The 27,665-nt window shown below is 41.1% G+C and overlaps 2 protein-coding genes across 2 annotated transcripts; one reads left to right on the plus strand and one right to left on the minus strand.

Annotated features, from left to right (window-relative positions):
- The first annotated feature begins 6,744 nt into the window (after positions 1-6,744).
- On the plus strand, positions 6,745-10,882 carry LOC111956879 (uncharacterized). Its single transcript, XM_023977568.2, has 4 exons — positions 6,745-7,212; positions 7,348-7,451; positions 7,765-7,867; positions 8,223-10,882. The coding sequence occupies exons 1-4, from the start codon at positions 6,861-6,863 to the stop codon at positions 9,128-9,130; spliced, it is 1,467 nt and encodes a 488-aa protein (XP_023833336.1). The 5' UTR covers positions 6,745-6,860; the 3' UTR covers positions 9,131-10,882.
- On the minus strand, positions 10,040-27,077 carry tmem71 (transmembrane protein 71). Its single transcript, XM_023977345.2, has 11 exons — positions 26,521-27,077; positions 22,262-22,362; positions 16,971-17,025; positions 16,359-16,574; positions 14,768-14,952; positions 13,359-13,544; positions 13,110-13,176; positions 12,779-12,839; position 12,734; positions 12,637-12,686; positions 10,040-12,536 (listed from the first exon to the last, which is right to left on the minus strand). The coding sequence occupies exons 1-11, from the start codon at positions 26,580-26,582 to the stop codon at positions 12,462-12,464; spliced, it is 1,059 nt and encodes a 352-aa protein (XP_023833113.1). The 5' UTR covers positions 26,583-27,077; the 3' UTR covers positions 10,040-12,461.
- Between the last annotated feature and the right edge of the window lie 588 nt (positions 27,078-27,665).

Here is a 27,665-nt window from a genome sequence, read left to right on the forward strand (position 1 = left end):
TTTGCATACCGCCCAAACAGATCCACAGATGATGCAATCTCTATTGCACTCCACACTCCCTTTCCCACCTGGACAAAGGAACACTTATGTGGAATGCTATTCATTGACTACAGCTCAGTGTTCAACACCATAGTACCTCAAAGCTCAACTAAGCTAAGGATCCTGGGACTAAATCCTCCCTCTGCAACTGGATCCTGGACTTTCTGACGGGCTGCCCCAGGTGGTGAGGGTAAGTAGCAACACATCTGCCACGCTGATCCTCAACACTGGAGCTCCACAGGGTGGCGTGCTCAGTCCCCTCCTGTACTCCCTGTTCACACACGACTTCATGGCCAGGCGCGACTCCAACACCATCATTAAGTTTGCAGACGACACAACAGTGGTAGGCCTGATCACGACAACAACGAGACAGCCTATAGGGAGGAAGTCAGAGACCTGGCCGGTGGTGCCAGAATAACAACCTATCCCTCAACGTAACCAAGACTAAGGAGATGATTGTGGACTACAGGAAAAGGAGGACCGAGCACGCCCCCATTCTCATCGACGGGGCTGTAGTGGAGCAGGTTGAGAGCTTCAAGTTCATTGGTGTCCACATCAACAACAAACTAGAATGGTCCAAAACACACCAAGACAGTCGTGGGAGGGCACGACAAAGCCTATTCCCCCTCAGGAAACTAAAAAGATTTTGCCTGGGTCTGAATCTTCAAAAGGTTCTACAGCTGCAACATCAAGAGCATCCTGACTGGTTGCATCACTGCCTGGTACAGCATTGCTCGGCCTCTGACCGCAAGGCACTACAGAGGGTAGTGCGTACGGCCCAGTACATCACTGGGGCTAAGCTGCCTGCCATCCAGGACCTCTCTACCAGGCGGTGTCAGAGGAAGCCCTGAAAATTGTCACAGACCCCAACCACCCCAGTCATAGACTGTTCTCTCTTACTACCGCATGGCAAGCGGTACCGGAGTGCCAAGTCTAGGACAAAAAGGCTTCTCAACAGTTTTTACCCTCCAAGCCATAAGACTCCTGAACAGGTAATTAAATGGCTACCCGGACTATTTGCATGGTGTGCCCACCCCAACCCCTCTTTTTACGCTGCTGCTACTCTCTGTTTATCAATTCATAGTCACTTTAACTATACATTCATGTACATACTACCTCAATCAGCCTGACTAACCGGTGTCTGTATGTAGCCTCGCTACTTTTATAGCCTCGCTACCTGTCTTTTTACTGTTCTTTACCTACCTATTGTTCACCTAATACCTTTTTTTTGCACTATTGGTAGAGTGTAGTAAGCATTTCACTGTAAGGTCTACTACACCTGTTGTATTCGGCGCACGTGACAAATACATTTTGATTTGATTTGAGATTCCGTAGACTCATAATGAGGAGATAGAAGACTCACCCCACCATTAAGTATGCAAGACTACGGACTACGGCTACTAAGGAGGAGGTGGCAGAATGCTACATCAAATTGGAGTGGGTCTAGGGTTTCTGGGATAATGGTGTTGATGTGAGCCATTACCAACCTTTCATGGCTATGGACGTGAGTGCTACGGGTCTGTAGTCTTTTAGGCAGGTTGCCTTTGTGTTCATGGGCACAGGGACTATGGTGGTCTGCTTGAAACATGTTGGTATTACAGACTCCATCAGGGACATGTTGAAAATGTCAGTGAAGACACCTACCAGTTGGTCAGCACAATCTGTTTCTGACCTCAACTTAATATTTTTCTTGCTGCTTCCTGCTGTTAGAAAATGTTACCCAGTACATGTATTGCTTTTTTGGTTTCTTGTTTGGAGCTCTAATTGTCAGCCGACCTTGGCTGTTACTACCCGGCATGACCGTAACTGCATATGAGGACACTGAGGTCCGGACCTCTGTATTTTTTTGTAATTATGCTTATATTTTTGTGGATAAAAATATGTATTTTGTATACAATAAAGAAAATCTATTCCGGGTCAACATCTTAATATTGCTCCCAGCTTTAATCAAAGCTCAGAACGCTTATATTCTTGATTCTTTATATGTTTTTTTCGTTGTGTTTGCCCGCCTCTCCCAAATTTGCCTCCTGTATTATTCTTTTAAGCTGCACATTCACCACTCTCTCTCAAAAGGCTAAATCTGTCCTCTCGTGGCACAGACCGAGGGCATGAGAAGTGAAACGAACTACCCCAGCTTGCAGTTGGCTCAAGTAGGCAACAAGAGCCGCTGTTGTGAGATGACGAATGCGTGCAGAACTGGTAAATGGCAGCTTATAGATATGTTAGTCAGTCAGATGGCTAGCTGCCGGTAGAGACTTCTATTGCAGTAACGTTGAAGGACTCTGACAGGTATTACTTAGCCAGCTAGAGGGATGAAGTAAGAAGCTAAAGCTAACATTACAGAGCCTACTTTAGCAGGAGCAAATAATACTCTAATAAGTTCTCATAATAATCAGTCATTGGCTTCATCAATAAGTGCATCGATGACGTCATCCCCACAGTGACTGTACGTATATACCACAACCAGAAGTCATGGATTACAGGCAATATCCACACTGAGCTAAAGGCTAGAGCTGCCTCTTTCTAGGAGAGGGACTCTCTATGCCCTCCGACGAACCATCAAACAGGCAAAGCGTCAAAACAGGACTAAGATCGAATCGTACTATACCTGCCCCGACGCTCGTCAGATGTGACAGGGCTTGCAAACCATTACAGACTACAAAAGGGAAGCACAGCCGAGAGCTGCCCAGTGACACGAGCCTACCAGGTGAGCTAAATTACGTCTATGCTCGCTTCAAAGCAAATAACACTGAAACATGCATGAGAGCACCAGCTGTTCCAGACGACTGTGTGATCACGCTCTCCGCAGYCGATGTGAGTAAGACCTTTAAGCAGGTCAACATTCACAAGGCCAGACGGATTACCAGGACGTGTACTGCAAGCATGCGCTGACCAACTGGCAAGTGTCTTCACTGACATTTTCAACCTCTCCCTGTCCGAGTCTGTATTACCAACATGTTTTAAGCAGACCATTATAATGTGTATTATTGATGGGCTGGAATAGAAGTCTGCTCAACCAGTAGATCAGGGAGTGGAGCAAGGTTGGCCACCTCTGGTATGGACAATKTTTTGTTMATCCGAAATTATGCTTTAGTAATAATAGCTTACTTACTAAAATGTCTGACATTTACAAACGAGTTAGCGTACTTGTAAATGTTTTAWTTATATGTTTAATTCAATGTGGATTAATTGAAGTGTTTAATTGTATTTTAATTGTTAACTTAAAAAATATTATTCAAGAGGAACTAGTGTTTATTAATCAAAGATCACAATTCTGGGATAAAAAGGGGTGAAGGGGATCAGTCTCTAATTTGTTTGTGTTTCTGTGTTGCTTTCTCATATTAAAATAATGTTTTTGTACAGTTGCGAGCTCTCTAATCTTTTTTATTTGATTGTCACTCTGTCTCAGGATATCAGCCATGTGCCATAGGCCTACAGTATGATGGCATTACTGGCCTAATGGGCATGTGCAATGTGCCCCTTGTCATTGTAGATCTGAAGCAGAGAATAGMTAAACACACAGCATTTGCATATTGTTGAGCTATATGTTTCTGACATTTGAAATTGTTTAGAGCAGGTCCTTGTATTAAAGGTACAAATAAGAATCTGACAATTTGTAGGCTAATTAAAAGTATCARAAAGGAAAATAGCGTGACGTGGGGAGCCTTGYAATTTTAACGCAATTWCCTTTACCYAAAGTACCTATAGGCCTATGTATTTTACAGGAAGTGARCWTTAATCATCAATGTYATGACACRGATATAATGAAAGAGCCATAAGGTATAATATAWKRGATTCATAATGTTAAGATACCATAATCCAATTGGTAGCWTATTACACTGGTGATTCCTWCCCTTTGGTGTGCAGTTCACAATTTTATTTAGTCAACACATTCACAAATGGTGGCTTTGATCATAGTTTTKAAGTTTAAAGCYGATTTATGCTTGATCCTGCAATGTGGCCGGAGGCTCCATACGGAGAGTGTGATGCAATTGTGGAGCCTCCTRAGGCTTGCATTGGCCAAATCAAGCTCTGTACCGCACTCCCAAATTGTGTAACAAAGCGGAGGGCTCCGTATAGCTCCGCATTGACATGATTGGTTGACGGTAGGTGGAGGCGGTAAGTCCTGTATAAACAAAAACTCACTTCCTTGACAACTGACTGCCCTACCAAGCAAAAAGGCAGTAATTACTCAAAGCTTGGAACTGAGAAAAATGGCTTTTATTTACATTGGTCTCACAGTAACATTATACAGTTACTGCTAACATGACCCCCATTTTCCCCATTTTCTCCAGGACCCCCATTGTCTCCAAAACAAKACAATAGAGGCATGATACTTGTCCACATGATTAAGAATGTCTTTAATGTATCAAAAATGACAACACATTTTCCACCAAATGAGCAGTTTCTGCCTTTTTGCTTGGTAGGACAGAACAGCTCTNTGATTAAGAATGTCTTTAATGTATCAAAAATGACAACACATTTTCCACCAAATGAGCAGTTTCTGCCTTTTTGCTTGGTAGGACAGAACAGCTCTTCTCCGCAAAGTACAGGAAGTATGAATGCCCCGACTTCTGTTCGAGGCCGCATCGCAGTAAATGCTGTACGGCCAGTGCAGATGCCAGACTGACCATAAATCGGCTTTTAGGTTGATTGATGTTCATAGCTACGTAGCTAGCAGGACAAACCAAACATTGTTGTGCAAATCTCTATTCACCCACCATCAACACCAACAATCTCTGCAATCCTCCTCCATGCCATTGACCTTCTGATTTTGTCTCTGTATTCTAGTAAAGTGACATTATATAGAATTGGAAAACCAGACACATCGATGTTGCCTTTCCGACATCTTTTTTGGTTTTGCTTGCCCGGAACTAACGACAGGCGGAACTATTGCCACGTTCAAAACAACTGGGAACTCGGAAATCTCAGACTTCCGACTTCAGTGCTTTGAAGACAACTAGGAACTCTGAAAAAAATAGCTCCAACTGGGAAAAATAGTTTTGAAAGGTCATCCAAGTCGGAAACTTGGGCGTCTTTCTTGAGCTCCAACTTTCCTACCTGAAAATCACTGGCCTCATGATTTGACCTTATTTTTCCCCTGAGTTCCTAGTCTTGAAACCACGATACAGTGCCTTCGGAAAGTATTCAGACCCCATTTCTTTTCCCACATTTTGTTACATTACAGCCTTATTCTAAAATGGATTAAAAATACAAAAACTCGTCAACAATCTACACACAATATCCCATAATGACAACCCAAAAACAATATTTTTTATTTATTTTTGCAAATTTATTACAAATAAAAAACTGAAATACCTTATTTACATACGTTTTCAGACCCTTTGCTATGAGACACAAAATTTAGCTCAGGGGCATCCTGTTCCATTGATCATCCTTGAGATGTTTCTACAACTTCATTTTAGTCCACTTGTGGTAAATTCAATTAATTAGACATGATTTGGAAAGGCACACACCTGTCTATATAAGGTCTCACGGTTGACAGTGCACATCAGAGCAAAAACCAAGCCATGAGGTTGGAGAATTGTCCGTAGAGCTCCGAGACAGTTTTATATCGAGTCACAGATCTGGGGAAGGGTACCAAAACATTTCTGCAACATTGAAGGTTCCCAAGAACACAGTGGCCTCCATCGTTCTTGAATGGAAGAAAATTGGAACCACCAAGACTCTTCCTAGAGCTGGCCGGCCAAACTGAGAAATCTGGGGTGAAGGGTCTTGGTCAGGGAGGTGACCAAGAACACGATATTCACTCTGACAGAGCTCTAGAGTTCCTCTGTGGAGATTGGAGAAACTCCCCAAATACAGGTGTGCCAAGCCTGTAGCTTCATACCCAAGAAGACTTGATGCTGTAATCGCTGCCAAAGGTGCTTCAAAGTACTGAGTAAAGGGTCTGAATACTTATGTGTTATTTCTGTTTTTTTAATTTTCAATTCATTTGCAAACATTTCTAAAAACCTGTTTTTGCTTTGTCATTATGGGGTATTATGTGTAGATTGATGAGGGATTTATTATTTTTGCAGTCAATTTTAGAATAAGGCTGTAACCTAACAAAATGTGGAAAAAGTCAAAAGGGTCTGAATGCTTCCTTAGGCACTATTACATACATTTCCTCAACTATCCTGTACCCCAGCACATTGACCCCCTATACATACTGCAGCCTCGTTTTTGTTATGTTATTGTAACTTTTTAAAACTTTAGTTTATTTAGTAAATTATTTCTTAACTCTATTTTTCTTAAAACTGCATTGTTGGTTAAGGGTTTGTAAGTAAGCATTTCACGGTGAGGTCTGCACCTGTTTTTTTCTGCCCATGTGCCAAATTAATTTTGATTTGATTAATATAAGGAATTTTAAATGATTCATACTTTTACTTTTGATACTTAAGTATTTTTTAGCAATTACATTTACTTTTGATACTTAAGTATATTTAAATCCAAAACACTTTTAGACTTTTACTCAAGTAGTATTTTACTGGCTGACTTTCACTTTTACTTGAGTAACTTTCTATTTTAAGGTATCTATACTTTATCTCAAGTATGACAATTGGATACTTTTACCACCACTGATCATGATTGATCGTACATTCCAACACAGTAGCCAGCGGCATGCGCTTAAACGATTGTTTGCGGACCGCCATATTATCATAGAAGAAGAAGAAGACAAAGAGGAAGTAGGACGACTAGGTGAAATTACYACGCATGCGCAGTGTGAGAGGTATCCAAAATACTTCCTGGTCAACATAGGCACTCTGTTTACATTTTATTGATGCTAAACTACATTTGATTTCGAGGCGTAGGCATYTATGCTTTTCTACAGACTATTTCTTCTACACTTCGTATTAACAATCCTGAAAGCATTTCCTTTAGTAATGGCAAATTCCGTTGCTTTTCACACTCAGCTAGCCTCCATCATGGAGGTTTTGGCWAATGCGGCCGTGGCTGAAATCTGCGAGCTTGTTGACAATGGCTATGCCGTCCTGCATGTGGAGATATCTCGAGGCCAGAAGGAGAATGAAGCTTTGAGGAGAAAACTACGGCTGATGGAGATGAAAGTGTCTAGTGCGAGTGCTCTGAGAGAGGRAATGGGAAACTCCATCCTTCTGCACAGTCGCTCTCGAGCTCACCTTGGCATGGAATCGAAAAGGACATCAAACAGTACGTTACATTTACTGGTTATAACAATTCATTTACATTCATTGGTTACATCATTTTAGAAACGAATTGTTTTAAGACGGCATTAATAAAGTCTATTGTGTCTGGATGCATGCTTTTCCCCTCTACTCATTTTAGGCGAGGTACGATGTCGGAGAGCAATTGATTCCCAGTTGGTTACCAGCATGTTTAGGCACAGAGAGTCCTCAGGTGACACTGGACAAACGACAACACAGAGAAAGGTAAGCTTTACGTTTGCCTCGGTGTGCCTCATTTTCCCACAATATTTCAAAAAAGGCAGCCTAATATTTCACAATGGTTATCAACACCACCTAGGTCTGAAAGCAAAAATGACCTAGCCTACCTAGGCTTAGTGGTCAWCTTGCAGTAAAGCGATGTTGTTTAACCTGTTTACTGTGCGGTTAGTGCTCTTGTTGTATCTTTTCAGTTTTTTTTGACTGTGACATGTGTAAGGTGTACCATTTTTCTCACAGTTTGTGCACAGTAAGTGGATTATTCCCAGTTATATCTGGCATCCCAACTGATTTTACACAGCCTGCAGGGTTGGAAGAGAGAAACCCCAAATCACCTACCATCAAAGAGGAGATGTGGGATGAATCCTGGGAGAATCATGACCAGTGGGAGAGACTGAGTAGCGGTAAGTAAAATGGTAGACAAGCTTAAGTGTTTTCATCATACCTTTTGGAAAAATGTTTTCATACACACCTCATTCCACTTTGATGCTTTCAGTTATGCCTTTTCCCATAAATATGAATGAGTCAACCTTTCTATTGATCCAATAACTGAATACTGTCATGTAAAGTGATTGCAACAATGTTAAACTACATACGGCATACAATTTAATACATTTATTTAAGTACAACTGAATTCATGTCAGTTTTTGCTTTCATATAGACTATAGATGTATACTGATGTGATTTTTGATGATTACCTTCATGATGAGCATCCAGTTTATAGTGATTCACACACACACGGCCTTGTTGATTCTATAGGAGCTTTARATCACAGTGCTGATGGAGGAGAAAGGCAATCCAACGTCGACACAGAGGCTGCTCAACCAATCAGCAAACAGGAGAACGCCAGCTCTTGTTTATGGGTGAGTGGTGAAACGGACAACAGCCTCCTGCCAGGATCAGATAACCCGAGTGTGAACAAAAGATCTCTAAACCCAGGACTGGAAAATGGTGATGGAATACTTAACAGTGTGGGCTTTGATTGTATGATGTTTGAGMCCCACARACAACTTGGGACCCTTAGCTCACAGGGTCCTGGGGCTGATCTTCCCGAGTGCTCTTACTCTCATGTGGATGTTGTACCTACTCAATCGGATTCAGAGAATGGATTTTCMTATGAAATGAACAAAGTGATTCCCTCCATAACTGAGCACAAAAAACCTGTAGCTTACCAGGACGGTAGACAGAGGGCGCTGTTGCCCTCAGAGCCTCACAGGACTGTAGGAAAAGGCATGGAAACGGGATCCAATGCTTTGGTAATGACGGATGGTTTGGTCTCCCATGACAGTCATAACAATGATGGGAGTAACAATGGCGACGTCTCAGCAGGTAAGCTGTTAATTTGTAGTTTCTGCGGTAAGACTTTGGCTTGTCTGAAGAATCTCAAGACACACCTGAGGGTTCATACCGGGGAGAAGCCRTTCAGCTGCGCACAGTGCGGGAAGCGCTTCTCTGACTCCAGCAACCTCAAGCGACACCAGAGCGTCCACACGGGGGAGAGACGCTACGGCTGCAGCCACTGCGGCAAGCGCTTCGCACAGTCGGGCTCACTCAAAGTCCACATGAGCGTACACACGGGATGTAAGCAGTTCAGATGCCTGCACTGTGGGAAGACTTTCATATCGGCCAATCACCTCAACAGACACATCAGTGTGCACGATGGATAAATACTTTTACCAACAACTTTTCAATGAGTGAAAGTATACCTAAACGTGCTTCAGCCAAGCTTGAACAGAAAAGGGACTCGAGGTTGGCATTTATTGGGATGACTCATGTACTGGAGGCAGCTCTGCAGGGTAGTCAGCCACAGTCATAAAATCAGCTTTTTAAACCAAACACTAAACTTAAATTAAGACCAAAAAGCTAAAACAAAAACAATTTGTACTATATACAGTGCATTCGGAAAGTCTTCAGACCCCTTGACTTTTTCCACATTTTGTTACATTAACCTTATTCTAAATTCGATTAAATTGCCCCCGCCCCTCAATCTACACACACTACCCAATAATGACAAAGCATAAACAGGTTTTTATAAATTTTTGCAAGTTGTAGAAACATCAAGGATGATCAGTGGAGACATGATGCACCTGAGCTCAATTTTGAGTCTCATAGCAAAGGGTCTGAATAATTATGTAAATAAGCTATTTCTTATTTGCAAACATTTAAAGACCTGTTCACCTTTGTCATTGTGTGTCGATTGAGGGACAATTTTAATTTRATCCATTTTAGAATAAGGCTAATGTAACAAAATGTGAAAAAAAGGAAGGGGTCTGAATACTTTCCGAATGCACTGTACATAGCCAATTTTGATTTTGCAGCTGGCCCGTCTAGTGGAAATCGCTCAACTGTGCCTCCAGGACAACAGTCATCCCAATAAACGTCAACCTGCAAAGGAATCAGGYGCTTGACTGACGGACTTTATAGTCCAAAAATGATTCCTTACACTTTTCAATGTGTTTTTGTAACTATCGTTGTTGTTAGTCACTCATCCTGACATGACAGTGCCTCATTTGAGGAAAATAGTGATAGTTTGTAGACGTGTAAGTGGTATTGTCAAACAAATAACTTTCATGGTGCAAATTTTGTAATAGTGTATTAACCAGACAGTTTTTATTTATTTTTTACAATAATACGAGCATGKTGTAGTCATGATTTAATAGGGTTCCTAAAAGAGCCAGTCAAATTGAATGGATGGATGTTGCACAGGCTCACTGCTACATGAAGGCCTCTTACAGTCAATGAAAGATTTACTGCCCTATCAATCTAAGTCGCTACTCCTCAGCTGGTGCAGAAAGGGTTCAGTGGTTTGAACACTGACGAGTCATTCATGATACATTTCACGGTCACGTTATAGACAGAATATTTCCATAGATCCTGAAAATATTGAATCTTAAAAATAAGGTCACATACTTGGACAACTATACAAAATTACATTTAATAAAGTTGTATAAGCCAATTGAGTTGAGCTATTTTACAAATCTGTTAGAGAAGATTAACATTTCAGTGCAATATAGCTCATTAACTATTAAAGAATATAAAAACAGTACAACAGAAATCGATTACATTTTCAGATACATCCATTTGTTAGAATGCATTCAATGTGAGTGCAAAAGACAAACATGCATACAAGGACCACACCTTTTGYAAATGTGGAAACTAGTTGAGTATCAAAGCAATAAAAATGATGATTGTAAAAAAAAAAGGTGACATTTCAAACTGGTTTATGTAAAAGGTACTGTAAGTGACCAAACATGTTTTATGTACACAATAGGAAATTACTTATCTCAAGGTCTTGTAAAGTACATTCAGTATATGCCAATAAATCATGAATATTACAAAGAAATAACAGCCATGTTGTCTACATATACTGTAGTATGTACATTATCTTTTGTTTACAATAAACTAGCAATAAAATGGTTTCTACCGGCGCAACTTTTTTTTTTTATATATTTATTTTGGCTTATTGATGAAGTATTGGTGATTTAACACTTTCTGGTCAGAGAATTGTCTCATTTGGAGTAATCATTCAGATTTGGCACTTGGAGTGAATAAATACAGCAATACTTCAAGTCACTTTTGTTTGGACAAACAGTACATATATGGAGACAATCAAATGCAGCTTTTCTAAAGGACCAACAACATCCAATGTATACAAAGAATGGCGAGTTGAGATGTACAGTACAAARTTAACTAATTATTAAAGTACAAATCACCTATTTTCTTTAGATTCTCAAAAAATCCTGCTGTAGTTTGAGGTCCAAACATGACTCATATGTCAACTGTATAAAGCTATACAATATTCAGCTACTTGCTGTGCCCTRTTCCTTTTCCTGACAGAAAACATACTTTCCTTCTGGGTTGATAAACAACCATAATTACTCAACCTTCAATGCCATTACATACTCAACATTGTACCATTTAACGAGTCAAATAAAGGGAGGGGGTGATTGTTTTATTCTTTGCCGCTGTCATTATGCTCAACATTCACATTCCATTATTTTSATCCACCGATAAGTGGTTGTGGTTAACCACAAGAGGCAGCTAATAGAATGAGTATTATGAAAATGACCACCTCCTCCCCATATTCCTTGAATACAAACATTTTATATACACATTTCAGCGGGCATCCTCACACAGTGCTGACTTTTCTTTTCCAGCAGCATTTTCTGCCACTTCCCTGTATTTGAACTATATCTGATTGCGCTAAAGGATTCCGCAGTCTACTGCCTACTGATATGTAGCCCTGTTTTGTTCAGCAGGCACAGCATGCTATTAGCTAAGCTAAAGAAGGCACTTAGCATGTTGTATTTCCATTTGTTCTATTCAGATTCAAGGTTGCAGCTGTCATTTTTGTGAGGATAAACAGGTCTCAGACTGCAAGCCACTGCTACTTTAATGGCCTTGCATTTGTATTCAAAATACGGAAGCTAGAAAATAAGTAACATTGGACAGCCTTAAAAAAAAACAAGATCAACTATCAACAATATCAATTCAGGTATTTAAAGAATATATTAAAAACGGTTGTGCATAATATATGATATGAATATTACTGGCTTATTTTTTATAATTCAGGATTATGGGAAACATCTTGGACAAGCAAAGGCAGTGATCAGTGAGCAAAATAACTAGCATTTCAAATGTCCGAAGGCATATTTCCAATACAAGTTCAAATACGCAATGCATCGTCACGGTGCATCGTAGTTTACAAAAATACAGTTAAATGATCTTCTCCTACACGCATCTTTGGGTTTCAAATTAAATGCTTTTGATTATGCGTTTTATTGTATTTATTCCACTGATCTCTCATTTTTGCATGACCAGTGTCCCCTATACCTGCTCAACTGAGCCCAGTAACCTGTTTTTAAGACCAGATTAATGGAACTCATGTTACATTATGTGCAAGTGCAATCTCAACGCATTTATCTAATGAAATGTAAGAATCTACATTACTCTTTTTCTCGTGGTCCACATCCACCCTTTTCATATCATAGATTCATTTCATGAGTAAACAGATAGTGTGTGTGTGTGTGTGTGCACGCACAGCTTCCATCTACTCATTTTTGATGTAATATCCTGGAACAAATGAAGAACAAAGTTATTGACCACGTTAATGTAGAACATGTGGTTGCCTGAGGTCAAATAAATGTAATTTAATATTTGAGAATATACTCACCTCGGTCTTCGCTTTTCTCCACTTGCCCATGGACCCAGACTGTGAGACGACTGGAGGAAAGGCAATGCATTAAATTAATGGTCCGAATTTTTAAAACACTTTGCTTCAAAAGCCACACTGAATACACTAGAGGTATACTTACAAGATGTATCATTATCAATATAAATGTGGTGAATGCCATTGTCAGTCCCCACAACAGACACCTGAAAAAGATAAATAGTTTACGTTAGCAGGTTTCTATACAAGAGACCATCGTTAAGGGTCTTTTATCAAATAATTCACAATGATGAATCTATTCAGATTCAAAGTTGCAGCTTGTCATTATTGTGAGGATAAAACAGGTCTCAGACTGGCAAAGCCACTGCTACTTACTGTTTACTTCCTAAAATGTCCAAATATTTTATGCTGGTTTTTTCACAACATTCGGTTAAAAAGTAAATGCCACCCCATACACCTTTATACTGATGGCTTACCTTGAAAATACGGCAGAGAAGATAAAGACCATGAGAATGATGAAGAGAGCTTTCGCCATGGTAAAATCTGAAATGCATAAATATTTTAACAAAACTGACAGAAACCCAATGGAACCTCYTCTCCTGTCTTCATCTAGTACTGTTGAGGTGAGAGGGGAAGCTTGATCTATAATGATATACACAACAGTTGAACATTTGAGAATACACAGAAGAGTGTAGATAATGAGATAACAATGGACTGCAGCKCACCTGCTGGCTGGGGTTTAGGGGGACAGCAGCTATTGGAGAGGAAGGCTGAGGGGGGCGGGACATCCAGAAGGCCACCCAGGGGTTGGCCGAAATGCTCCTGGTGGACGCAGGTCTCCGTGACGATCTCCTCCTGTAGCATTGGCTCGTGAGCCAACTTCGTGGGCATGGAAATGATCTCACTGTCATCTGGAATGGCAAAGGAGACACGACTACAGCTGAGGAAGGTTGTTAGTTTCACGCGTCTATTCAAGGTTGGTGTGGTTTACCCTCGAAGCAGTCTAGGGATGATAATGAGATACCATGTGAGCTTTGGCAGCGCTCATTTTATACATGCAGTGCCTTCGAAAGTATTCAGACCCCTTCACTTTATCCACATTGTTACATTAGCCTTATTCTAAAATTTATTAAATTGTTTTGTCCTCATCAATCTACACACTACCCTGTAATGACAAAGCAAAAACAGGTTTATAAATTGTTACTAAATTATGAAAAATAAAAACACATTTACAAAGTATTCAGACCCTTTACTCAGTACTTTGATGAAGCACCTTCGGCAGCGATTACAGCATTGAGTCTTTAGGTATGACGCTACAAGCTTGGCACACCTGTATTTGGGGAGTTTCTCCCATTCTTCTCTGCAGATCCTCTCAAGCTCTGTCAGGTTGCTGCACAGCTATTTTCAGGTCTCTCCAGACATGTTTGATCGGGTTCAAGTCCGGGCTCTGGCTGGGACATTTAAGGACCTTCAGAGACTTGTCCCGAAGCCACTCCTGCGTTGTCTGGCTGTGTGTTTAGGGTCATTGTCCTGCTGGAAGGTGAACCTTTGGCCCAGAGCTCCCTGGAGCAGGTTTTCATCAAGGATCTCGCTGTACTTTGCTCCATTCATCTTTCCCTCGATCCTGACTAGTCTCCCAGTCCCTGCCRCTGAAAAACATCCCCACAGCATGATTCTTCCACCACGCTTCACCATAGGGATAGTGCCAAGTTTCCTCCAGATGTGACGCTTGGCATTCAAGGCAAAGAATTCAATCTTTGTTTCATCAGACCAGAGAATAGGTATCTGTTATATGTTTAATACATTTGCAAAAAAACTATTAAAAAAACAGTTCGCTTTGTCATTATGGGGTATTGTATGTAGATTGCTGAGAATTAAAAAAAATAAATAAAAAAAAATCAATTTTAGAATAAGGCTGTAACGTAACAAAATGTGGAAAAAGTCCAGAGGTCTGAATACTTTCCGAAGGCACTGTATAAGACAGCAGCCACTTGATAAGAACCTTGCTTAATGGGACAACAACAATACCCTTTACAAGTCCATACATAAACATGGCCAAAATTACATGAAATAAGTGTCACAACAGTTGGCCATCCAAGTGCCTCCCACTCAGACATAGCATAGCAGGCCTTACCATAAGTGAAGCTGCAGCTGGTGTCCAAATCGGTGGTGCTATGCTCCATCCAGGAGGACTCTGCAAGTGGTGGCTGACGCACCCCTCCAAACACTTTCTCATCCAGCCATGACTGACACGTCTCAGTCATGTCACTAAACAGACTAGCTAGAGACCGGCGGGCCTTCCGCCTGCGTCTGAAGATTCTAAGGGGAGGAAAACATAACATATATGTCATACTTTTTATCAGGACAATGTCAACAAATGTGTAAAAGACTAATGTTCTTCATAATATTCCTAATGTGTTTCTTTATATTGCATCTGTGATCACAGTAATAATAAATAATGTTGTCACGATACTTAGTATGACAGACTCCCCAAAAACATCTGTAGACAAATCCTAACTAAAACTACCTTATGTTTCATGTACTTATTTCATGTAACTTGTCATGTTTGCGTAGTGACTTGTAAAGGGTATTGTTATTGTCCCTTTGAGCAAGGTTCTTATCAATTGGCTGTTGTCCTATATGTATTGAATATGAGAGCTGCCAAAGCTCACGTGGTATCTCCTATTATCCCTAGCCTTCCGACCATGACACCAAAGTGGTTTATTTTTGAAGTTATAGAGCACACAATGTTGGTTTGGATAATATTTTCTGCTAAATGGCATATATTACAATATTTGACCAAAAGCAGGTTCTAAAAGGACCATTGGGTATCGTGATACTGTATTGTCACAGTAGTAATAATAAGACAGTGGGGTAAGTTCAAAAGCCCGCAAAACCAGTGGCTTAACCATGCGAAAATTCATCTCTGAACAAATCTCTTACATAATTCCACGAGAACACCAATAAATTATTTAGTGTATCATAGGCTTTCAAATAAAATGACAGCATGATTATGCAATCAAATGTATATTCACCAAAGTACTAAATGTTAAGTCTTTTAACCAAATGCCTGCAAGGCATTGATGTTTTTCATTTTACGAGCAAAATGGCACTGCCTAGGATCTCTTAGCAACGCAAACGGTTGACTTGACTTACGAGCTCCAATTTACAGGACTAACCAGCCTCACATTTTCCGTGCAGCTCTCTCAAATAGGCTAATCCATGACCTCATCCCTTTAAAACAGGGCTCGTGTTTGAACACAGAGCGGCATGGTTATCCACCCCCAAACAGAAATCTGAACCCACTGTCAAGAGCTGCATAACGACGGGGAGAACATTTCCGACCATGACACCAAAGTGGTTTGCTACAGTTCAGAGCAAGGGCACATGTTGGAGTTAGGAATATTATATTTGCCTTTTAAATTATATTCACTGTTATTTAATACCCATAGTCGTTCTACATTTTAAACTATATACACCTCAGAGTTGAGCTTTCACAGTCATTCATGAATGCTAGGTAAACGGTGTCTATTAGTGACTGACATTCAACCAGACCTAGGTAAAATACTGAGGTACACATGATTTAGCTCAAAGTTTGCACTTCTGGGACTATTCTATTGGTTCCATTGCATCTGGCAAACCAAGTATTTGCACAGAAAAAGTATTAACAGAATAGTTCTCTCAGTTCTGGATTCAACGTGGCATGCCTCTTTGGAACAACTGACCTGACTAGATTCTCTTTGTAGGACAGTTTGATTTTGGAGGGGGTGAGAGAGACATTGCCCTCGTCATCCCAGGTGTAGCTGTCCTCAGTCAGAACGTAGTAGCCGTTGTTGAGGAGGCGGGGGCTCCGGCGGCAGGAGCTGGGGGAGCCCGTCACGGGGTTCACGGAGTAACACTCATATGATGAATCTGGAGATGACAGGAGGGATAGGCCCAGGCTACAGAGTACACAAAGAGAACCAAGACAGAACGATAGATGTCAGAGTTATTCAACACTTCAACATCACTGCAAATATGTGTTTCATAGCTTACAACAGCGTTGCCCAACTTTCCTTCTGGACGGGTACCGTTCAGCTGGCTTCCGCTCCAACCTAGCACACCTGATTTGACTAGTTAGATGTTCCCCAAGACCTTGATTAGTTGAAACAGGTGTGTAACAATGGGGTTGGAGCATAAGCCTGCATACTCAATAGCTCTCCAGGAGGGCTGGTCACCCATTGCATACATAGTTATATATTTTTTTAGGTAATTGTAATTCTACTCGAAGCAACGCTACATTGAATCCATGCACCTCAAAGCCTACATTTTGCCATCAAACATATGACCAGTTTTACCTTTGACATGACTCGTTAGCCAATGTTTTTTCTCTCTTTCTCTTTATAGGTGAACCTGTTGATATACAAAAATATTGACAGATTATAACTTCCAAGACTTCACAAGTTTGTTGGCTAGCCTAATTCATTAAAATCCTTAAGAGTCTTGATGTACTCGTGCGTCAATCTAAGTAACATCATTWWAAAAAATCCCCATCAAAATCCAGCAGTTTAAGCCAGAGATATGCATGGGCTGCATCTCAATCCACCGCATCCGCCCATGTTGGTCTTCCGCATCTGCTGTGGGAGTTGGCTGAGCTACAGCGGTGTTTGTCAGACCATGAGACAGCCCGAAAATTGGTCTTCTCACAAAAACGTTTGGTCAACAAACTAATACAAAAATAAAGGGTTGAATATGCRTCCCAAAAAATATAAACAGTGCATTTGTAAAGTATTCAACCCCTTGACTTTTCCCAAAATTACACTACAGCCTTATTCTAAAATGGATTTCAAAAAGTCACACACACACAATAGCCCATAATGACAAAGCAAAAACAGTTTAGACATTTTTGCAAAAGTATTTAAAATAAAAAACTGCACATTTACATAAGTATTCAGACCCTTTACTCAGTACTTTGTTGAAGCACCTTTGGCAGCGATTACAGGCTTGAGTCTTCTTGGCTATGACACTAAAAGCTTGGCACACCTGTATTTGGGGAGTTTCTCTCATTTTGATTTTACTTAACTGACTTGCCTAGTTAAATAAAGGTTAAGAACAAATTCTTATTTACAATGATGGCCTATAATGATGGCCATTCTTCTCTGCAGATCCTCTCAAGCTCTGTCAGGTTGGATGGCGAGCTTTGCTGCACAGCTATCTTCAGGCCTCTTCAGAGATTTTTGATCGGGTTCAAGTCCGGGCTCTGGCTGGGCCAATCATGGACATTCCCGAAGCCACTCCTGCATCGTCTTGGCTGTGTGCTTAGAGTCGATGTCCTGTTGGAAGGTGAACCTTCGCCCTGGTCTGAGGTCCTGAGTGCTCTGGATCAGGTTTTCATCAAGGATCTCTCTGTACTTTGCACCATTCATCTTTCTTTCGATCCTGACTAGTCTTCCAGTCTCTGCCACTGAAAAACATCCCCACAGCAGCCACCATGGTTCAACGTAGGGATGGTGCCAAGGTTTTTTCCAGACGTGACGCTTGGCATTCAGGCCAAAGAGTTCAATCTTGGTTTCATGAGTCAAGAGAATCTTGTTTCTCATGGTCTAAGAGTCTTTAGGTTCCTTTTGGCAAACTCAAAGCAGGATGTCATGTGCCTTTTACTGAGGAGTGGCTTCCGTCTGGCCACTACCAAAAGGCCTGATAGGTGGAGTGCTGCAGAGATGGTTGTCCTTCTGGAAGGTTCTCCCATCTCCACAGAGGAACTCTGGAGCTTTGTCAGATTGACCATTGGGTTCTTGGTCACCTCCCTGACCAAGGCCCTTCCTTCTCCCCCGATAGCTCAGTTTGGCCGGGCGGCCAGCTCTAGGAAGAGTCTTGGTGGTTMCAAACTTCTTCCATTGAAAATGATGGAGGCCATTGTGTTCTTGAGGAACTTCCATGCTGCAGACATTTTTTGGTACCCTATCCAGATCTATGCCTTGACACAATCCTGTCTYGGAGCTCTACAGACAATTCCTTCGACCTCATGGCTTGGTTTTTACTCTGACATGCACTGTCAACTGTGGGACCTTATATAGACAGGTGTGTGCYTTTCCAAATCATGTCYAATCAATTGAATTTACCACAGGTGGACTCCAATCAAGTTGTAGAAACATCTCAAGGATGATCAATGGAAACAGGATGCACCGGAGTTAAATTTCGAGTCTCATAGCAAAGGGTCTGAATACTTATGTAAATACGGTATCTGTTAATTATTTTTACATTTGCAAAAAATGTGAACCTGTTTTCACCTTGTCATTATGGGGTATTGTGTGTAGATTGAGATTTTTTTTATTTAATCAATTTTAGAATAAAGCTGTAACATAATGAAATGTGGAAAAAGGGAAGGGGTCTGAATACTTTCCAAATGCACTGTATATTTCCTGAACTTTTATATATATCTCCTAGATATAGGACAGACCTTTCAACCCTTATTCTTTTTTCCCAATTTATGCATGTGTTATTCAGTGCATTTCTATTGGCTATAGTAGTAAATATTTTGGGGGCATACCTTAAGGGGTCGTAAAATTCAAAATCAAATAGATAAATGATCCAAGGAATGACCATGGTATAGCCAGCAGCATACCACCCTGCATCCCACTGCTGGCTTGCTTCTGAAGCTAAGCAGGGTTGGTCCTGGATGGAAGACCAGATGCTGCTGGAAGTGGTGCTGGAGGGCCTCCAGTAGGAGGCACCCTTTCCTCTGGTTGAAAAAAAATATCCCAATGCCCCAGGGCAGTGATTGGGGATATTGCCCTGTGTAGGGTGCTGTCTTTCGGATGGGACGTTAAACAGGTGTCTTGACTCTCTGTGGTCACTAAAGATCCCATGGCACTTATTGTAAGAGTAGGGGTGTTAACCCCRGTRTCCTGGCTAAATTCCCAATCTGACCACCACAGTCACCTAATCATCCCCAGCTTACAATTGGCTCATTCATCTCCCCTGTAACTATTCCCCAGGTTGTTGYTGTAAATGAGAAYGTGTTCTCAGTCAACTTACCTGGTAAAATATCGGTTAAAGAATACATCTTCAAACAATTCCATATGTTAACTTAGTATCCCCCCCAATGGCTTAAGACTTTTTTTTTAAACTATGTGACATCGATATGAGCCAAACATTTATTCTACTGTAAAAATKTACTATAATGTGTAAATAGGATCATTTTRGAGTTCTGTGAGACTTGAGGTCGTGACTGCATCACAACGTAAATTCAGGTTGGGTTTGTTTCAAACCTGCCCACAGCTGGCAGCTGAAAAGTCATCATCAATTCAGTGTGCAGATGCATGCGACCCAATCGTAATGCATGTGGAAAATTTGGGTTGACTTTGGACATTACTATGGGGATAGTCAGGGACCATCAGTAAATTACACAATATACATGGGGAAATGTTAAAATTCCAATTTTAAAATTCCAACTATGGGGATAGTCAGGGACCATCAGTAAATTACACAATATACATGGGGAAATGTTAAAATTCCGATAGCTCCAAATTTCCAAGACATAAGAGCTCAAACCAACTATAAATTGTAGGAATTCACGTACAAATATTGAAATAATTTAATGAGAACTAAAAAGGTGTACAACATGATACAGTGGTAGCAATACATGGTTGTAACATCTACAGAAAAGACAAATGTCAATGGTTGTGCGGTCTATATTCATAACCACATTCCTGTAAAGCTTAGAGAGGATCTCATGTTAAATACTGTTGAAATATGGCTACAGGTTCACCTGCCTCACCTAAAGCCCATTCTGGTGGGAAGCTACTATAGACCACCAAGTGATAACAGTCAGTATCTGGATAATGTTAAATACTGTTGAAGTAATATGGCTACAGGTTCACCTGCCTCACCTAAAGCCCATTCTTGTGGGAAGCTGCTATAGATCACCAAGTGCTACCAGTCAGTATCTGGAGAACATGTGTGAAATGTTTGATAATGTACAGTACCAGTCAAAAGTTGGGACAAATCATTCACTAATCCCTAAACCTCAACTAAATATTGTAATGAATAATGGGGAAATTGAGCAAGCTGAGGTGGTCATGGTCAAAAAATGTAGCTAAGATGGGGAAAAGTCTGTCCATAGTAAAGCGCTGMTCTGCCTTCTTAACAACACTATCAACAAGGCAKGTCCTACATGCCTTAGTTTTGTCGCACATGGACTACTGTCCAGTCGTGTGGTCAGGTGCCATAAAGAGGGACTAAAGAAAATTACAATTGTCTCAGAACAGGGCAACATGGCTGGCCCTTAAATGTACACAGAGAGATAACAATAATATGCATGCCAATCTCTCATAGCTCAAAGTAGAGGAGAAATTGACTTCATCACTACTTGTTTTTGTAAGAAGCTTTGAGATGCTGAATGCACCGAGCTATCTGTTTAAACTACTAGCACACAGCTCGGACACCCATGCATACCCCACAAGACATGCCACCAGAGGTCTCTTCACAATCCCGAAGTCCAGAACAGACTATGGGAGGYGCACAGTACTATATGGAGGCATAACTATATGGAACTCTATTCCACATCAAGGAACTGATGCAAGCAGTAGAATTAGATTTAAAACAATTGACAAAAATGCACCTTATGGAACAGAGGGGACTGTAAAGAGACACACAGGCATACACATGCTAAACACACGCACACATGTATTTTGTATTGTAGATATGTGGTGGTAGAGTAGTGGCCTGAGGGCACACACTTAATGTGTTATGAAATGTAATATTTTATATAACTGCCTTAATGTTGCTGTACCTCAAGAAGAGTATCTGCCTTGCCAGCAGCTAATGGGGATCCTAAATAAATACAAACATGAAAATACTGTCTCATTTACATTGTGTAATTTATTGAAGATTCCTAACCAGGCCCGGCTATCCAAACTCAAATCAATTTTGCCACGGTCACACACCAGCCGGCTGAAGCGTATCGGCTAAATAATTTGTTTACCTCTTCCCACCTGCGAACAATCCACACTCGACGCCAACTTACATTAGAATTCAGTCATAGCCTCTAGCATTTTTTAATGATCCAAATATAAAACGATGCCATTTCAGGAAGTGCAGTCACCCTTTAAGGGCTGGATCCTTACTTGAGATCAATGTGCGTAACTTGAAGTTTAGTGAAGATCTGCATGATTTACATTAAAGACAGAGGTAAAGAGCACAGATCTCAAGTTAGGATTCGACCCTAAGTGCAGTCCTTATTTTACCCTTCCTTGATCAGGAGCTGAAAACCACAGGTTAGGTAACAGTCAATAAATCATCATCTAGTAAACAAAGTAAGGGGTCAGCCACAGCCAGGACCAATATTCCAGTACTTGGTGTTGAAACCAGTTGAGTACAATAGCAACATGTTAACATACTACTAACTCTCAAACAGTTCAGCATGTTAATAATAACCTGACTGCTGCATTGGAACCTTCAAGATGAATAACCTAAAAAAGGTATTTGTTGGTTTTGTTAAACCATATAGAATGGTTGACTCTATATAGACAAAAGGATAACGTATATAGAACCGTCTTGTTCAGATGGGTATTTCTGTCTTTAAATTCTAAGCACAATAAATAAAAACACTATTCAAATACAAAATCTAGAAATGGAGATGACGTACTTGTAACAGCCCCACTGAAAGGCAGAGCCATATCTGCCTGTACACACACAGCGGTGTCTCGGGAGGAGCGTTCACGGTCGAAAGGTCCTGGTTGTCTCAATCTGGAAAACACATAAGAAAACAGTCTTGATAAGACAAAGCCAGACAGAAAGCAGTAATAACACATAGGACTACTGCATAGAAAATAAATGCCTGAAATGACAATTATAAGGAACGATCGAACCAAATGGAAAAATAGGAACATGTTRCTGAATTCTCACTAAAGTACAATATATTACTAAAAGTATATGGACACCTGCTCATCAAACATCTTATTCCAAAATCATGGGCATTAATATGGAGTTGGTCCCCCCTTTTGCTGCTATTACAGCCTCCACTCTTCTGGGAAGGCTTTCCACTAGATGTTGGAACATTGCTGCGGGGACTTGCTTCCATTCAGCCACAAGAGCATTAGTGCGGATGGGCACTGATGTTGGGCGATTAGGCCTGGCTCGCAGTCGTTGCTCCAATTCATCCCAAAGTTGTTCGATGGGGTTGAGGTCAGGCCTCTGTGCAGGCCAGTCAAGTTCTTCCACATCAATCTCGACAAACCATTTCTGTATGGACCTCGCTTTGTGCACAGGGGCATTGTCATGCTAAAACAGGAAAAAGCCTTCCCCAAACTGTTGCCACAAATTTGGAAGCGCAGAATCTTCTAGAATGTCGTTGTATGCCTTGGCRTTAAGATTTCCCTTCACTGGAACTAAGGGGCCTAGCCCGAACCATGAAAAAACAGCCCCAGACCATTATTCCTCCTCCACTAAACTTCATAGTTGGCACTATGCATTGGGGCAGGTAGCGTTCTCCTGGMATCCTCCAAACCCAGATTTGTCCTTTGGACTGCCAGATGGTGAAGCGTGATTCATCACTCCAGAGAATGCATTTCCACTGCTCTAGAGTCCAATGGGGACGAGCTTTACACCACTCTAGCCGACGCTTGGCATTGCGATCTTAGGCTTGTGTGCGGCTGCTTGACCATGGAAACCCATTTTATGAAGCTCCCGACGAACAGTTCTGTGCCTAAGTTGCTTCCAGAGGCAGTTTGGAACTCGGTAGTGAGTGTTGCAACCGAGGACGCGCTTCAGCACTCGGCGGTCCCGTTCTTTGAGCTTGTGTGACCTACCACTTCACGGCTGAGCCGTTGTGACTCCTAGACGTTTCCACAATAACTGCACTTACAGTTGACCGGGGCAGCTCTAGAAGGGCAGAAATTTGACAAACTGACTTGTTGGAAAGGTGGCATCTTATGACGGTGCCATGTTGAAAGTCACTGAGTTCTTCAGTAAGGCCATTCTACTGCCAATGTTTGTCTATGAAGATTGCATGGCTGTGTGCTTGAATTGTATCCACTTGTCAGCAACGGATGTGGCTGAAATAGCCAAATCCACAAATTTGAAGGGGTGTCCACATACTTTTATATATAATGCATTCCAATACACTCCATTTACCATCAATTGCATATTATGATTGATTATTTGTATTTAGACATCAACAGCATTCACCTTGATGCAAATTATTGTACCAGTCTTCTGCAGCAGATACCACTCAAGCAAGGAGCAAAGCAAACATTGCAATACCACAGACGTAGGACAGAGTACCCAAGTATGTGTTAATAGAATAAGCACTTTTAGAAGTGAGATTTCCACTGGGCAGTTACTTTAAGGCAGCGTATCCCAAACTCGGTCCTCGGGACCCCAAGGGGTGCACGTTTTGGTTTTTGCCCTAGCACTACAGTCGTGGCCAAAAGTTTTGAGAATGACACAAATATACATTTTCACAAAGTCTGCAGCCTCAGTTTGTATGATGGCAATTTGCATATACTCCAGAATGTTATGAAGAGTGATCAGATGAATTGCAATTAATTGCAAAGTCCGTCTTTGCCATGCAAATGAACTGAATCCCCAAAAAACATTTCCACTGCATTTCAGCCCTGCCACAAAAGGACCAGCTGACATCATGTCAGTGATTCTCTCGTTAGCACAGGTGTGAGTGTTGACGAGGACAAAGCTGGAGATCACTCTGTCATGCTGATTGAGTTCGAAATACAGACTGGAAGCTTCAAAAGGAGGGTGGTGCTTGGAATTATTGTTCTTCCTCTGTCAACCATGGTTACCTGCAAGGAAACACGTGCCGTCATCATTGCTTTGCACAAAAAGGGCTTCACAGGCAAGGATATTGCTGCCAGTAAGATTGCACCTAAATCAACCATTTATCGGATTATCAAGAACTTCAAGGAGAGCGGTTCAAATGTTGTGAAGAAGGCTTCAGGGCGCCCAAGAAAGTCCAGCAAGCGCCAGGACCGTCTCCTAAAGTTGATTCAGCTGCGGGATTGGGGCACCACCAGTACAGAGCTTTCTCAGGATAGCAGCAGGCAGGTGTGAGTGCATCTGCACGCACAGTGAGGCGAGACTTTGTGAGGATGGCCTGGTGGCTGGTGTCAAGAAGGGCAGCAAAGAAGCCACTTCTCTCCAGGAAAAACATCAGGGACAGACTGATATTCTGAAAAACGTACAGGGATTGGACTGCTGAGGACTGGGGTAAAGTAATTTCTCTGATGAATCCCCTTTCCGATTATTTGGTGTATCCGGAAAAAAGCTTGTCCGGAGAAGACAAGGTGAGCGCTACCATCAGTCCTGTGTCATGCCAACAGTAAAGCATCCTGAGACCATTCATGTGTGGGGTTGCTTCTCAGCCAAGGGAGTGGGCTCACTAACAATTTTGCCTAAGAACACAGCCATGAAAAAAGAATGGTACAAACACATCCTCCGAGAGCACTTCTCCCAACCATCCAGGAACAGTTTGGTGACGGACAATGCCTTTTCCAGCATGATGGAGCACCTTGCCATAAGGCAAAAGTGATAACTAAGTGGCTCGGGGAACAAAACATCGATATTTTGGGTCCATGGCCAGGAAACTCCCCAGACCTTAATCCCATTGAGAACTTGTGGTCAATCCTCAAGAGGCGGGTGGGCAAACAAAACCCCACAAATTCTGACAAACTCCAAGCATTGATTATGCAAGAATGGGCTGCCATCAGTCAGGATGTGGCCCAGAAGTTAATTGACAGCATTCCAGGGCGGATTGCAGAGGTCTTGAAAAAGAAGGGTCAACACTGCAAATATTGACTCTTTGCATCAACTTCATGTAATTGTCAATAAAATCCTTAGACACTTATGAAATGCTTGTAATTATACTTCAGTATTCCATAGTAACATTTGACAAAAATATATAAAGACACTGAAGCAGCAAACTTTGTGGAAATTAATATTTGTGCCATTCTCAAAACTTTTGGCCACGACTGTACACAGCTGATTCAAATAATCATCAAACTTTGACARTTTGAATCAGCTRTGGTGCTAGGGCAAAAACCAAAATGTGCACCCCTTGGTTGTACCGAGGACCAAGTTTGGGAAACACTGCCTTAAAGTAACTGTCCAGTGAAAATGGCACTCCTAAAAGTTCGTATTCTGTTAACCCATATCCAAAATGTTGACTCGTCCTATACTCGTTTTTGTGGCCAAAGCATAAATTGGAGGAACAATACTTAAAAAWAAAAAAATTCAATGCTTGCCATTTCCTCATAGAACATGATGTTATGTCCCTAAGGATGAGCTGCCAAATTAGCGGTCTACCCGCATGAATATTTTTTATGACCAGTATACGCCCATACCATTCTATTGTTGGGGTACACCCACACCATTCCAACACAGAAAAGCTGCTTTTTAACACACTTAATTACCATTTTTATAGAAATCTGCAAACAGTGGGCAGTTACTTTAAAATCCTTAGCTTAACCCCTCTAGTTGTTACCAAGATAACTCGGGGGGGATTACCAGGGCAGAGTAATCAGACCAGTACTTCTCTCGGCTTCTGATGGGCTGTCCAATCAAAACACTGCTGACTGACTGACTAATTCAAATTCAAATTCAATTATATATCTTTATGAGGTATCAAAGTTGATTCTAACATGCATAACCAAAATGCCAATTTCAACACTGGTACTGGTCTAGTTTCCTAAGTACTACTGATTTAAGTACTGCTATTACGTTTAGAGACAAAAAATCTGAGGTTTGCATATTACACACATTGACTTTTTTTTTTTAGGACATTTCACAAAGTATGTGAAACTCAGTTGATCAGTCTTACCCAAACAGTTCCGCTTGAAATCAACGTACATTTGCAACACCCCTAATATATTTTGTGGAACGATGCGTGTTTACCTAGCTCCTTCAAATCTAGTTGAACTCAAATTGTATGTGTTTATCGAGGACTTCGTTCTCATGCAGTCCAAAAATCTTGTCCATTCTCTGACACCCTGAGAAAAACAGCTGCAGAAAACCAGAGAGCAAAAAAGAAAAAGACATTGATGTCACATTTCCTGTTAACTCTATCCTGACTAGAAGCTATTCAACATTGCAAGATAATGCCAATGTGTCCTTTTCTGTTCTTGATAGATGATAGTTATCCAAATCTAGCCAAAAAAAAGATTATCTGTGATCCTGCAAAGAAATAAGACAAAATTAAAAGATTCATAACTTCTCGCATTCAACCTTATTAGCAGTACAAAACGTTATGTTCATAGAGGCTATTAGTTGTTCTTAAAATCCTCTCTGTGTGCTTGTTTGGTCTTTTCTGGTGCCAGACGCTCAATTGTCCGCCAGACTTGTTTGTTTCTGTACATCTGTCTTCCTGGGGCTTTCTKCCAAACGAGAGGCATTATGGGATGGCTCTGTGACACCCGACGCATAAGACTATGTAGGTCAGACTTTCCGCCGTGGTAACGGTCTCTGTCTGCTGACACAGGAGAGGGTACTGTAGCAGTAAACGAGTGGAACAGAGGCCCAGTGTTTCAGTAGACCCGAGAGGGCCTGAGGGGAATAGCATAACGGTTGGCGTGTGAAGTGTGTCTGGAAACTGGCTTTCTACAKTGCCTTCAGAAAGTATTCACACCCCTTGCCTTTTTTGAAGTGTTGTTGTTATTTAAAATGGATTAAATATCCCATAATGTCAAAGTGGAATTGTGTCTTTCATTTTATTATGAATTAAAACTAGAAAACTGAAATATCTTGAGTCAATAAGTATTCAACCCCTTTGTTATGACGAGYCTGAATAAGTTCAGAAGTAAAAATTTGCTTCACAAGTCACAATAAGTTAAATGGACTCACTATGTGCAATAATCGTATTTAACATGATTTTTGAATGACTACCTCATCTCTGTACTCCACACAATTATCTGTATGGTCCCTCAGTCAAGCATTGAATTTCAGACACAGATACAACAGCAAAGACTAGGGAGGTTTTCCAATGCCTCGCAAAGAAGGGCACCTATTGGTAATGGGTAAAAAAAAAAAAAGAAGCAAACATT

The sequence above is a fragment of the Salvelinus sp. IW2-2015 genome, linkage group LG32 (assembly GCF_002910315.2).
Source record: "Salvelinus sp. IW2-2015 linkage group LG32, ASM291031v2, whole genome shotgun sequence".
NCBI classification, from domain to species: Eukaryota; Metazoa; Chordata; class Actinopteri; order Salmoniformes; family Salmonidae; genus Salvelinus; species Salvelinus sp. IW2-2015.

Bases quoted from the DNA above. Each gene is read 5' to 3' on its own strand.
- tmem71 (XM_023977345.2), bottom strand. From the start codon at position 26,582: ATGAGAACGAAGTCCTCGATAAACACATACAATTTGAGTTCAACTAGA. The intron at 16,575-16,970 runs GTAAAACTGGTC...TGTACTCTGTAG, and splicing joins GCTAACGAGTCATGTCAAAG to CCTGGGCCTATCCCTCCTGT. The intron at 13,545-14,767 runs GTAAGGCCTGCT...TTGCCATTCCAG, and splicing joins CAGCTGCAGCTTCACTTATG to ATGACAGTGAGATCATTTCC.